This window comes from Leptopilina heterotoma, unplaced genomic scaffold (genome assembly GCF_015476425.1).
Source record: "Leptopilina heterotoma isolate Lh14 unplaced genomic scaffold, ASM1547642v1 Lhet_6, whole genome shotgun sequence".
Lineage (NCBI taxonomy): Eukaryota > Metazoa > Arthropoda > Insecta > Hymenoptera > Figitidae > Leptopilina > Leptopilina heterotoma.
In genome coordinates, this window is record NW_025111137.1 from 1,885,476 (window position 1) to 1,899,317 (window position 13,842).

The following is a 13,842-nucleotide window of genomic DNA, read 5'->3' on the forward strand; positions in this document are numbered from 1 at the left end:
TTTTGAAAATAATCGAAAAAAGTTGAAAAAGTCTGGAATTTCTATTTATTCTTTTTTGCGAATATTATTTTGAATAGTGCAATCTTTGAAAATTTCTGATTTATGGTACTTGGTGAATGATAGGATGCAACTGAATTCGAACACAGGAAAATGTCTATATAAATAATTCAGTTATTGTAATCGATTGTCTTGTCTGCATTATAATAAAATTCTATTGGTAGCCAATGAACGTATAACTTTTTCATTAGTCTGATATCGTTTTAAAATAAATCAATTGCTTATAAAAATATCTCCTTAGAATCATTGATTTTACTCCCACAGGATTTCAATTTTTTTCCCTCTTTAAATTATTTAATCTCAATAAACGGAAGTGTTATAATTTTATCATTCAATTATAAATTCAGCAAACAACTTTTATTTACCTAACAGCATTTTTCCCTAAATATAGATATTTTTAAATTACATTTTTATTTCTTCATTTCTTTTTTTATTTATTATTTTATTCTCAATTTTTTCGACAAAAATTAATTTGATTAATAAGAAATAAAAACTAATTTAATATTTTTTACTGAACTTATTTTGAATATGAAAATTATTTATAATAAATGACGGAAAAATTTCGAAACTCTTCTTTCGGAAATTAAGTTTCCTCGACTCTATTTTCTTTTTTATCGATGAGAGGTGTGTATTGTTCCAATTTGAAAATTGTTTATTTAACGAAGAGTCTTATAGTGTAAACTTCTTTTAAATTTTGAAGCATCCAAGTTTTTATGGACAGTCGGCGCTTGTGAATATCATAGAGTGTGATGTCTGAACTGGTGGGATTTTATTTTTAGCAACCTCTAAATTAGTGGCTGTTCCTCTATTTTCGGGAGAGTCGTTTGGGACTCCCGACTATATACACTCCCCATATTAATACAAAGAAAATAATGCCAAACATGCCTTTTTCATTAAAAAAAAAAAAAATTTTACATCATGTGTTTGAAAAAAAATTTAATTCTCGATTGAGGATAAAAAAAATTCTCCTACAAAAAGAGAGTGAGAACATAAATCTCTTCCAAGTATGTCGTCAGTAGCTTAAAATTTTTTGCCAATCAATAAAATTCAAAGATACTTAACCAATTCAAATGCAAATGCACATTTAAATTAAAATGTCGAGCTAATGAACTGATTAATCAATTAAGAGCCACTTAATTTAATACGAGGAAAGGAGAAGTAATTTTCTTAAAGAAAGAGAAATAGACTATCACAAAAGGAATGAAATTAACCAATATAAACGCGAAATAAACGAAAATAGCAAACTTTTTTAATATAAAAATAGAGCAAAAATAAAATAAATTTTCCCAAATTATTATTTCAAACAAATTTATATCTACATAAATAGAATATCAAAGAAAAGCAATAATAAAAAAACAATTGAAAAAAGAAACAGTCAAAAAGTAATAAATGACTAAAATACAAAAATTTGTATATAATTTATAAAAATACAGAAATAAAAAATATAAAAAAAGTACAAATAAAATATTGAATAAGAAAAGAAAAATTCAGGAATAAAATAAGTAACAAAAATTAAATGTATAAGTAAACAAATAAAATTTTTTAAAAATAATAATTAATCGTTGTGACAAAAATAAAAAAATTTATAATTTATACAAATAAAGAAATAAAAAGTATGAAAAAAACAAAAATTAAATATTGAATACAGAAATGAAAATAGAAAAAATAAATAATTAAATGTGTAAACAAAAAAAATTAAAAAATTAAAAGAAAATTAAATACAGAAACAAAATAAAAGACAAAAATTAAATATATAAATAAAACAACGAAATGAAAAGAAAATTAAATACAGAAACAAAAAATGAATAACAAAAATTAGGTGTACAAGTAAAAAAAAACCAAACGAAAAGAAAATTAAATACAGAAACAAAGTAAATAACAAAAACTAAATGTACAAATAACAAAAATTAAGAGAAAATTAAATACAGAAACAAAATAAATGTGCAAATAAAAAACACAAAATGAAAATAAAATAAAATACAGAAACAAAATAAATAACAATACATAACAAAAATTAAATGTAAAAGTAAAAAAGCAAAACGAAGAGAAAATGAAATACAGAAACAAAGTAAATAACAAAAACAAAATTTAAAAAAAGATTAAAAGAAAATTATATAAAGGAATAAAAAAAATATATTGTGTAGATTTATAAAAAATTAAATTTCAATTTTCGAAAGAAGAGAAACTCAACTATTAGTTCGGATTGGAAATTTTTTTTTATCATCTATATTTATCTATCACTAGTATCTTCTGATATATATTATACTTTTCTTTTCTCCGAGATTTCAGAAACTTTATGTGATAAGATTGAAATTGAATATGACAAATAATTTGTTTTATTTTCTCCTTAAATAAAAAAATTTTTTTTAGAAACGTGACATCACGCCTTTGCTATAACTTTTGATTAATTCAAGGCTCTTATGTGAATAACAAAATGTCAATTTGAAAAAATCTTCAAAACTAATCAGAGAATTCTTATTGAGTTTCAAGGAATTGAGAGCAAATATTTTTTTACGAACTTTTTTTTTTGTTAAAAATATAATAATTCCTGCAATATTTCCTCAAAAAATTGAAATAACTAAATAAGCTAAATAATAAATTGTCCTTGACAATATATAATTATGTAAAATAATTGAAAAATAAACCTAAAACGAAAAAATTAAAAATATCCATCAAATTTAAATAAAATACAATATTTAAAGAATCTGAATCTAAATTTAATTCAGTCAAATAGAAAAATGTCGAAATAATTGTAGAAATGTGAAATAAATTTAAATTTAAGTATCTGGAAATTATGAAACAAGTATTGCATAAAAAATGTAATGAATGACATTAGGACAATTAATTTTACATTAAAATAGAATAATAAAAAAAATAATGTCCCTCAGCTTTATTTTTTTAATATATACATGTATAATAAATGAATTCTTTTTTTTCTAAATAAGTAAATACATAAAAATTAAAAAAATTAAAGACCTTGAGCCTATTTATTTCCCAAATAAATAAATTAAAAAAAAGCTCCGATAGAAATGAAATTAGAATGAACATTGGCATTCGAAATGGAAAAATATACAGAAATTTTAAATTCGAATTTAAAAGAACATCTATTTGAAAGCGCGCCAAGATTTTGGAATTTCAAATCCAGAAAATAGAAAAGAATGGCAATTTCTTATTTTTCTCTTGAGAAAAAAATCTCATTTTTTTATGAGAATGTTAGAAGAATAGATAGATTACAGAAAGGTAATTCTTATTTTAAATTAACACAAATTCTTATTTGTGGCTTGTGCGTTTTTGAGATGAAAAGCCCCAACAAAAGCTTATTCTCTTTCAAACATCCTGCCCAAGAGTTCCTCTTTTATTATTAAACTGACTCCTGATAATAATTCTTGTTTTGATTTAGAATTGACAACTTCATAAAAATCAATAAGCCCCGTTCCATTTATTACAATAGTTTCAGATTTTCACACAAAACTTGAATGCAATCTACTCCAAAAATCTTTATCGAATCAAGAGTCGTGGATTGTTTCTTCATTTCTTTTTTTTTTTTTTGTTTTCAACAATCAATATTATTGTCAATACCTAAAAAATAAACAAAATATCTAAATTTGATAATTAATATAAAGTTGAAAATAAATTATAAGAACTTAATAAAAAACCAGGGATCACATCAAATCACAATTTTTAATTTATCAATTTCCCTGACAATTTACTGACATTAAAATTATTTTCCCTGGACAAAATAATTCTTTTTACAGGAAAATATAAAAGTTTACGGAAAATGAGTAAAATTTATGAATTTTAATAATTTCTGAAAATTACAATTATAACCCTTCCTGAATTCAATTATTTTCTACAATTTACAACTAAACTTCATCTCTAAATCAATTATTTTAATAGTTTTCCGAAAGTTTTTCCAGAATTCAATTATTTAAATACAAAAATTTAATTTTTCATAATAATTGTAACTGTCTTTGTTTTTTTGTTAAGTTTATTAAGGTATAATATTTTCAAAAAAATTATAAAGAAAATCTTACAATTGATTTTTTAAAAATGTTTTTAAATAATTTTTGAAAGACAGTAGTTTTTTAATTATATACAATTGAAAAATTTCCAAACAATTGAAATTTGGTAAAATCTTTTAAAAATAATTGAAGTTTTGAAAAATATAAATAAAGATAATTAAATTTTTAAAGAATTTTAATTATAAATATGACCATGATTTCTCCGAAATTTTAATAAGTCTAAAAAAGTAAATTTTTATAATTTTTTATTTACTTTGTTCGAAAATAATTGAATTTCTTAAAATAATTTTTGTATAATTTAAAAAAACTAATTAATTTCTTGAGGAATTTTAATTAAAAGAACATAATTTTTTTTCTCCAAAATATTATTATTTTTTGTATGTATTTGAATATGGAGAAATATATAGTTGAAAATTTAGAATTTTAAAAATTAGAAGCTAATTTTCATTAATTTTCATTTTTAAATTTTTTACAATTAAAAATTTTTCATTAATATTCTTGATAATTCAATTATTTTCAAAATTTGCAATGAAAATTCTTCAAAAGTTGATTTTCAAACATTGTAATAAAATACTTGAAACCAATGAATTTGGTAAATTTGGTAATTTTTAATTATTCAAAAAGATTTTTATTATATAGGTATATTTGAAAAATTTAATTATCTTAAAAAATGATTCAAAAACAATTTTTGAAAGATTCGTTTATAGTTATTTTTCGCACTATAAAAATCGAATTGTTGCAATATTTGGAAGAAAAGTCGAAAAAGTAGCAATTTTTTAAAATAAATCGAAAAAAGTTTCAATTTTCTTAATTTTCCTGAGAAAAATTTTTTTTTCCTGTCATTTCTCTGACTTTACTGCCAAAAATTTTGTTTTCCTGACTTTACTGAGTACTGACATGTGGCCACCCTGAAAACTAAAAAAAAAAACTGAATCATTTTTTCAAAAGTGACAATATTAATATAATAGAATTTGAAAGAATTATAAAATAAAATTACGTTACTTTAAGCGATCAGACCTTTAAGGAATAATTGAAAATTTGAACATTTTTTAATTTGATAAATAAAAAAATAGGAATTTAAGTGGATATGTTAACAAAGAAGGAAAATTTCAATACAAGTTTCGAGTCTTTAAATTCGTAAAAATAAAGAGAAGAAAATTTTAAACTACTGACTGACATTTTAAAGAGGGGGGGGGGGGAGGGGAATCGAAAGGGTTTTATCTGCATGACAATTAAATGAAAAAAGAAAAGAAGAATAAATTACCTGTTTGAGGTGAGTCGCACTGGAGGTGCAGGGGGTTTGTCTTCGTCGTCGGACATGACGCCGCTCCTGATCCCGTACCCGGGTTGCTGATCTGCCCTCCGTCGCTGCGTTGCTACTGATTTACTTAGGCACTCGTTTACTTCCAACGCTTTAACAGCGTGAATGAATATCTAAATTCTACAAAGTAAATCTTCCACTATTTTCCCTCGGAACTCGTGAGAACAAAATTTTACTCTCACGTGTTTTTCGGCAAAAAAAAAGAGAAAAAGAAAACCCGAATTTCAACAATAACAATCTGATGATCTTCTCATTATATCAAATAGTACTAAAAAAAACACACTCACAAAAAACAATATATTAAAAACTTGAATCACAACTTGGTTGGAAATCACAGCCCGTCGCTTTTTTTTTCCCTTTTGAAGCTCTTGTGCCTCGGACGTCGTGTGTATATGTATATAATATGTCAAAAGGTAATATTATTATTATCGAACTCAAATTTCACCAGGTACTTCTTCTTTCCGCGAAGCCTGAAATTCATTCAAACACCTGGTGATGATGTGCAATGGGACACGGAAGTGAGACCTTTGGCAATTGACAGAAGACATGAGAAGAAGGTGGAGGGGGGAGGGGAACGATGAAAATTAATCACACTGCTCCTCCAGTAAATCTTTTTCTCTCTCTCTTTCAAATGACTGAAGCAGGCACAGGTCAATGTCGTAGCCGGGCCGCTTCAGACACGCACAAAAGGAGAAATAAAAAATCAAAAAGAAAAATACACGGGACGCAAAACACAAAAACTGCACGCGGCACTTTCTTTTTATTCTCGTTGGTTAAACTCCTTATTTTTTCTTCTCACTCTATTATTACCCGAGCCGACGAATATTTCGATTTTAATCGTTTATTTAACGACAAATCATCATCACCGTGCGGCAATCCCTGGGAAAATCTCGTCCTGGACAAGATCCTGATCTGAATCACCAACACCACCCGTCATCCACCGCTGTTCCGTTCTTCAACGAATACAGAAGCGCCTCCACACTACACTCGCCCCCTCTCTTTCTTTTTCTGTATATTTTACCTTTTTCTTTTTTTTATTTCCGCACACACAACTTGTTCTCTTTCACTCACGCCCACACACGGTAGAGAGAATACACTCCATTTTCCAACACCAAGAAAGAGAGACAATTAATTGACACCTCCAATTTTCGCCGACATTTTTTTTCCTCTCGTTTTTTCCTTCACTGCGGCAAAACATAACCTAAAACTACTTCGTGGTGACAACAATCAAAAAGAAATAATTTAAAGTTGGTTTCAAGTAATTTCGAAAAGAATTCCACCAAGTTCGTAGAAAAGTTTCAAAATCAGTCGATATTTTAATGATAGAAATGAAACATATTTATTTAAATGATATTTTTGAATTTTGTTTCAATTCAACCGCCTTTTTCCGAATTATATTGATTCGTGTTACGGGAAAACGTCCACCAATCAGGGGACGGATATTTCTTGGCAAAAATTATTTGGAAAAAAACAATTGCTTTCTACAATTATTAACTGGTTAATTATTAGGATCATTAGGATATTTATTTATTATCGAAATTAAATAATGCTTATAATAAATACTTTCAATTGGAGATATTCAAATTTCCCGGAAAAATCATTGTCTGTCAGATCTGTCACGTGATTCGTCATTCTGGAAAAGTTTATTAAAAAGATTAAAAATAACGTATAATTTAGTAAAAATTGATTAATTAATTTAGAAATTGAATAAACTTGGGTCCTTCTATTTTTATATTTTCTTTTTCTAATAAATACAAAAAATCTTGTCCGCCTTGTCCTTGTCTTTTCCCTTTCTAACCTCAAAGTTTTCTCATCAGCTGTCACAATAATTGGTCATTTCTTTTAGACACAAAATATATTGAAAGGGATTGTAAAATATATGAAAAAAATAATAAAAAAAAATACTGTCAAATGCAGTGAAACCTTGGGGATACATATATGTCAAAAGATGGAATTTGAATAACATTTAAAGTGACGCGCATATGTGATAGTGAGTTAAGAGAAAAAAAAATTTGTCACATTTTTTTTAGGTGAATTTTTTTCACCGTAAAAACAATCTGTCAAAAATGAAGAAAAAGGTATGTATTTTATTATATTGAGTAAATAGAAATTAATATTAAAAATGTATTTGAAGAAGTAAACAATGTATTTAATTGTTGTAAAAACGCCTTCTTCTTTGTTTTGATTGACATTTGTTTTAATTGTCAGGTGCTTTTGATGGGAAAAAGCGGCTCGGGGAAGACGAGCATGAGGAGTATTATATTCGCTAATTATATTGCGAGAGACACTCGTCGTCTTGGTGCCACTAGTGAGATTATTTTCATTTTTCTATACTAAATTTTACATTTTATTACAAGAGTATATCTTCTTATCAGAGAGAGAAATTTTTCCTCTTTTATCTTTAAATTATTCAATTACGCACATCCGAACAGTCTCCGACTTGAAATCAAAATTAATTCAAAAATAAATTGAAAATGAATTAAAAAACAATTCTAATTTTATAAATATAAAAAAACTTTTATTTTATCCTTACGATTTAAAAAAATGTTTTATATGAAATTATTTTTTGTCTATTTTCTAAATTAATGATACTTTTTTCTCACTAATTATTAATTAATAAAAATTTTTCAATTTCAACAGTCGACGTTGAGCACAGTCATGTGCGTTTCCTTGGGAATTTGGTATTAAATCTTTGGGATTGCGGCGGACAGGAGGCATTTATGGAAAATTATTTTGCATCCCAACGTGACAATATTTTCAGGAATGTGGAAGTTTTAATTTATGTTTTTGACGTTGAATCGAGAGAATTGGATAAGGATATGCATTATTATCAGAGTTGTTTGGAAGCCATTTTACAAAATAGTCCTGAGGCGAAGATATTTTGTTTAGTACACAAAATGGATTTAATTCAAGACGATCAACGAGATTTAATTTTTAAAGAGCGTGAGGAGGATTTAAGGAGATTGAGCTTACCTTTAGAATGTACTTGTTTTAGAACTAGCATATGGGACGAGACACTTTATAGGTGAACGAAATCATATTTCAGTTTTTCATTTTCTCAATTTTTAACAATCTAATAATATCGAAATTTATCTGATAATATCAAATTAATTTCTACGTATCTGAATTTTCCATGTTCTTAAATTTTTCAACGTTTAAATTTAACGTTTTTTTAACATTTTAAATTTATTTTGTTTTCAAATTTTAATTTTATTTTGAGAATACTGTGTCACATATATATTTAAAAATAATTGCATTTTCAATTTTCATAAATAGATCAACTTCAAAAGGTTTTCATTTAAAATTTTGAATTTCATTAAAACTTTTAAAGAACTTAGATTTTTGAAAAATTTTAATAATTCAAATTCTTCTGAAATTAGTTAAACTTTTAATATATATGTATTCAACTAATTATTAAAAATAATTGATTTATAGAAGAATAATTCAATTATTTTCAAAAATTTTCCTTAATTCAATGATTTTCAATATTTACTATTTTAATAAAATTTTCCAAATGAATTCAATTATTTAAAAAAATATCATAAAATTCTACGTAAGCATTTAATTATTTTCATAAATAATAAAACTCATCGCAGAATTTCAATTATTTTTAATACAATTTTAATCGAATTTCTCGAAAAATGTAATTATTCTTAAAAATTATACATATTAAAATTCGTCCAAAAAATTCAATTATTTAATTTGATGATAAAATTTTTTAATAGAATTGAATTTTAAGAAACATTCAATTATTCAAAAAATTATTTATTTTTGTATTTAATTCATTGGATTCTCGTAGAATTTTCTAATAGAAATTGATTTAAAAATTAATTTTAGATAATAATTGAATATTAAAAGCATTATAGAGTAAATTTTTAGAAATAATTGAATTCTGAAAAGATTTCAAATTCAAATCTTTGAAAATTTGAAATTTTCATACTTTCATCTAACAATTTTGTAGAATTAATTTTTTAAAAAAAGTTTAATTGAATTTTGTTTTAATTATTTAAAGTTTTTGTTTTCTAATATATATTTTTAGTTTCCAATAATCCAAATTTCGTAAAAATTAAATTGTAAACAAATGGATTTAAAAATTCTCAAAGAAATTTTTCAAAAATTATTTAAAATAATTGAATTCTCGTAGAATTTTCTAATAAAAATTGATTTAAAAATTAATTCTAGTTAAAATTTTAGATAAATAATTAAATATTAAAAACATTATAACATGAATTTTTTCAAATAATTGAATTTTAAAAAGGTTTTAAATTAAAATTTTTGAAACATAATTTTGAAGAATTTAGAGTGACAATATTCTTATAATATAAAATAATGATTTTATCACTCGGTCATCTTTAAGTATTATAAAGTATAATTAAATTATCACTCGGTCATCTTTAAGTATTATAAAGTATAATTAAATATTTGTGGCAACCCTGAATATGTTTCAAAATATTTTTTTTAATTTAAAACGTTTTATTGAATTATTTATTTATTTTAATTATTATTTATTTTTCAATGTGTATTACATTTTTTAAAGTATTTATATTGAAAAAATACTTCCTTTATTTGAGCAATATAAACTAAAAGTACAAATGGAAGATTTTAAAACTTTAATTATTATTTTTTAATACGTGAGGCAATATATTTCGATAAAAATTTAATTTGGAAAAGAAATAAGTAAATTTTCTTCATTTGAGCGTTTGGAACTTCAGAGAAATAAGTTAATAAATCATTGCTTTTATTTTTTGTATTTTAAGAAAATTACTTTTATTTTTAATATTCTTGTTGAAAAACAAATTTAAAAAATTTTCTTTATTAATTTTTTCTCAACTTTATTTATTTTATTTTTTTTTTTCATTTGATTTATTTATTTTAACAACCATTTCAAATTTTTGTAAGCCCGTTTACTATGTAAATGTATAAAAAAATATTTTTTTTCTTTTTTTTTCTTTTGCAGGATTTAAAAGTTTTAATATATTTTTTTTTATTTCCAATTTTTAGAGCCTGGTCCTCGATTGTTTACATGTTGATACCAAATGTCAAAGAATTGGAGCAAAGTCTTAACCAATTTGCAAATATTATCGATGCAGATGAAGTTTTACTTTTTGAACGAGCCACTTTTCTGGTAATAAGTCACTGTCAGCGACGATTTCATCGAGACGTGCATCGTTTTGAGAAAGTTTCTAATATAATAAAGCAGTTCAAATTAAGTTGCAGGTATTTATTAAATAAAAAAGAAGAATTTAAATTCAAATTTAAAAATACTTTGTTTTATAAAAGGATTATTTTTTTTTATAAAAGGATAATTCAATTTTCCAATTATTTTATTATATATCCACTAGCAAATGATACGCGCGGAACGTGAAATTCAATTTATTATTGTTATGCAAATTAAAAAATTTTTTATTTCCAAATAAAAAGATTTAAATAATTTTATAATTAAAATTTAAAAAATTCACTTATTAAGCACAAAATTAATTATTATCATTTATATTTTTAGAAATTTTAATATAAATAATTCTTCGCAAGAATTCAATTATTTTTATATAGGTAAATAATAACATTCTTCGGAAGAATTAGATTATTTTTATAAATAGTAAAATTTTTTGCAAAACTTCGATTATTTTTAACAAAAATTTTATTAAAATTTCACAAAAAAATTCAATTATTTTCTAAAATTTTAATAAATCCTTCTAAACAATTTAATTATTCTTTAAATTAAAATTTTTGAAAAAATTCAATTATTTTCAATAAAATTTTCTGAAAGAATTTAATTTTTTTCTTAATTCGTTGTAAAATTTTTCAGAAGAATTCAATTATTTTCTAAAATCTTAATAAATCCTTCGAAACAATTCAACAATCTTTATAAATACCAAAATTCTTTGCAGGAATTAAATTATTTTTAATCCAATTTAAATAAAATTACACGAAAGAATTAAATTATTTTCAAAAATTTCCATAAAATTAACAAGAATTTAAAATTCTACAAAAATAATAAGTACAATATTTTAATAAAATTCTTTTTCAAAACATTCAATTGTTTTCAAAATTTTCAATTAAAATTATGAAACAAACTCTATTATTTTAAAAAAATCAAAGAAATTCTTTAAAAGAATTTAATTAGAATTTTTAAAAATTTTAATAAAATTGATCGCGAGAATTTGATTATTTTTATAAATAAAAAAATTCTTCGAATGAATTCAATTATTCTCTTCAAATTTTTTTGATAAGATTCTTTGCAAGAATTCAATGATTTTGAATACATTATTAATTTTAAAATTGAAAATATTTAAAAATAAAAATTTGAAAAAAAGTTAGGAAACAAAAAAGCAAATAACAATTTTTTCAAAAACTATAAAGTGACATAAATATTTATTGAAAAATTCAATTTGCAGCAAATTAGCGGCGCAATTTCAAAGTATGGAAGTGAGAAATACGAATTTTGCAGCTTTCATTGACGTTTTCACATCGAATACTTACGTTATGGTCGTAATGTCAGATCCAGCGATTCGTGAGTATAATTCAGTGATCAATTTATTTTCCCTTTTGTTTAATTTTAAAGTATAATTTTTTGTTTACAAAAAAATTTGTTTCAAATTATTTTGTAACGCATTATGTATAACTACTTTATTAAATTATTTCATTTATTGTAGTTTTTCATTATTAAAAAATATTTTAAAAATTAATCATCTATGAAATGAATTAGCATAGTTGGTTACAATTTAAGAAAATTAAAATTAGGTAAGTAATTCAGTAAATTTAACTAAGTTAATTTTTATTAACTCATTTATTAAAAATTGGAAATATAATAATTTTAAATTTATTATTTAATGACGTAAATTTATTATCCTAATTAAATTTCGAAATTAAGGATAAATAAAAAACAAAATGATGTTTATAAAAATATTTTTTTTGTTAATTGAATATTAAATATTTTCTTGGACGTTTTGCAGCCTCTGCAGCGACACTGATAAATATAAGAAATGCAAGGAAACATTTTGAGAAGTTGGAACGCGCGAGTCAAAGTTCAGTCTTAAGTAGATAGAAGTCAGTTCGACCCAGGCGCGTCGTCACCCGGGTCTCGACAATAAATCGACATTAATTTTCAAGAACAAATGACTGAGAAATATATTATCGCCAAGATTAATCCACAATCTCTCTCTTCTCTCTCTATTTCTCCTCATTCTTTCTATTTCATTTCTCCGCTTTTAAGGAAAAAGAAAAATCTTTAAAAAAAAATCATAATTGCCAAAAGAAACCGGACATGTGGAGTTTTGCGTCAAATGCAAAAAAAAGTAACTATCTAACTAAAACCATAGACGAAAAAAATTGAAAAAGTGATTGAAAATGTTAGAATACGCGATGCTCCACTAGTTTTAGATTTTAAGATTGAGCATTCGTGACAATTAGAAATTTGTAAGTCGTACTAGAAGTTAGAAAAAATGTTACAGTAATTTTTCAGTAAATTGATTGACAGTAAACAATTTTTTTTTGCTATAATTTCTGGTAAATTATAGTAAACATGAATTTAATTTTTCAATAAATTGATTTACAATAATTATCAGTAATTCGTGGTTAAAAACCGAATTTGCTGAATTTCAGTAAATTCAGTAAATAAAAGTAACTTAAATTTATTTATTAAAATAATAAATAAATTTATAACAATTAATAATAAATAAAATGAACTAAATTCGAGTAAATTGACTAATCAACAGAGTTGGTGGACTTTTTTTTCAATTCAGAGGTTCTAGTCTTTGGCTACTGCCCTTTCAAGTGCGAATTCATTTTTATGAATGATTATTTTATACGTTTAAATAAACACAGACTTTCCATAAAATGTATATGTAGAAAAAAATTGGAAATTTATTTTTTAGTTTTCCTTTTCTTTTCTGATAGTTGAATATTTAGTAATAAAAAAAGGAATTGTATCATTTTGAATGAAGTATTTTTTAAAAATCCTACATTTGGCGTATCATTCTTTCTCCAGTTAATTAATTTTTGCCTTTTTGCTCATGTCAAATTATGTACGAAAGAATTATGCGCTAAAATTATTATTATGAATGGCTGATAAGAAAAAAAATAGAATTTGATGGTTTGTAAGAATTTTTGGATACTTTTGTCACACGTGATCGTTGGGAGATAATAATGTATTTTTTAAATGTAAAACTAATAAACTGATTCCCCGAGAATAAATTTATTTCTGTTTTTCAATTTGAATTCAATTATAAAATAAATTAAATATTTTAATGAATTTTATTTGTTTACTTTTAAAAATTATTTTTAATTATAATCGTATTTTTGAAGAATTCCAACTAAAAATTTGGAAAATATTTGAATTTTAAAAAAACTTTAGAAATTAAATAAATAGTTTAAAAAAATTTTTTAAATAATCAAAAATTATAAAAAAATATTTTAAAATTAAAATATCAAATTATTTAATTT

The 13,842-nt window shown here is 23.3% G+C and overlaps 2 protein-coding genes across 5 annotated transcripts in view; one reads left to right on the plus strand and one right to left on the minus strand.

Annotated features, from left to right (window-relative positions):
• Positions 1-6,607, minus strand: part of LOC122509171 (serine/threonine-protein kinase Pak) — a 29,036-nt gene extending 22,429 nt beyond the window's left edge. For 2 of the 4 annotated variants that reach the window (XM_043623000.1, XM_043622998.1), the window contains exon 1: positions 5,344-6,605. In XM_043623000.1, coding sequence (XP_043478935.1) covers positions 5,344-5,399 — 56 coding nt within the window. In that variant the 5' untranslated portion in view covers positions 5,400-6,605. Of the gene's footprint in view, positions 1-5,343 lie in introns of all 4 variants that reach the window. The other 2 variants (XM_043623002.1, XM_043623001.1) reach the window with 2 other exon arrangements.
• Positions 6,608-7,089: 482 nt separating this feature from the next.
• Positions 7,090-13,605, plus strand: LOC122509179 (ras-related GTP-binding protein A). The gene is made up of 6 exons (XM_043623008.1): positions 7,090-7,478; positions 7,609-7,708; positions 8,041-8,425; positions 10,402-10,617; positions 11,796-11,911; positions 12,354-13,605. Exons 1-6 carry the CDS (start codon positions 7,467-7,469, stop codon positions 12,443-12,445), a joined length of 921 nt encoding a protein of 306 aa, XP_043478943.1. The 5' UTR covers positions 7,090-7,466; the 3' UTR covers positions 12,446-13,605.
• Positions 13,606-13,842: the final 237 nt, after the last annotated feature.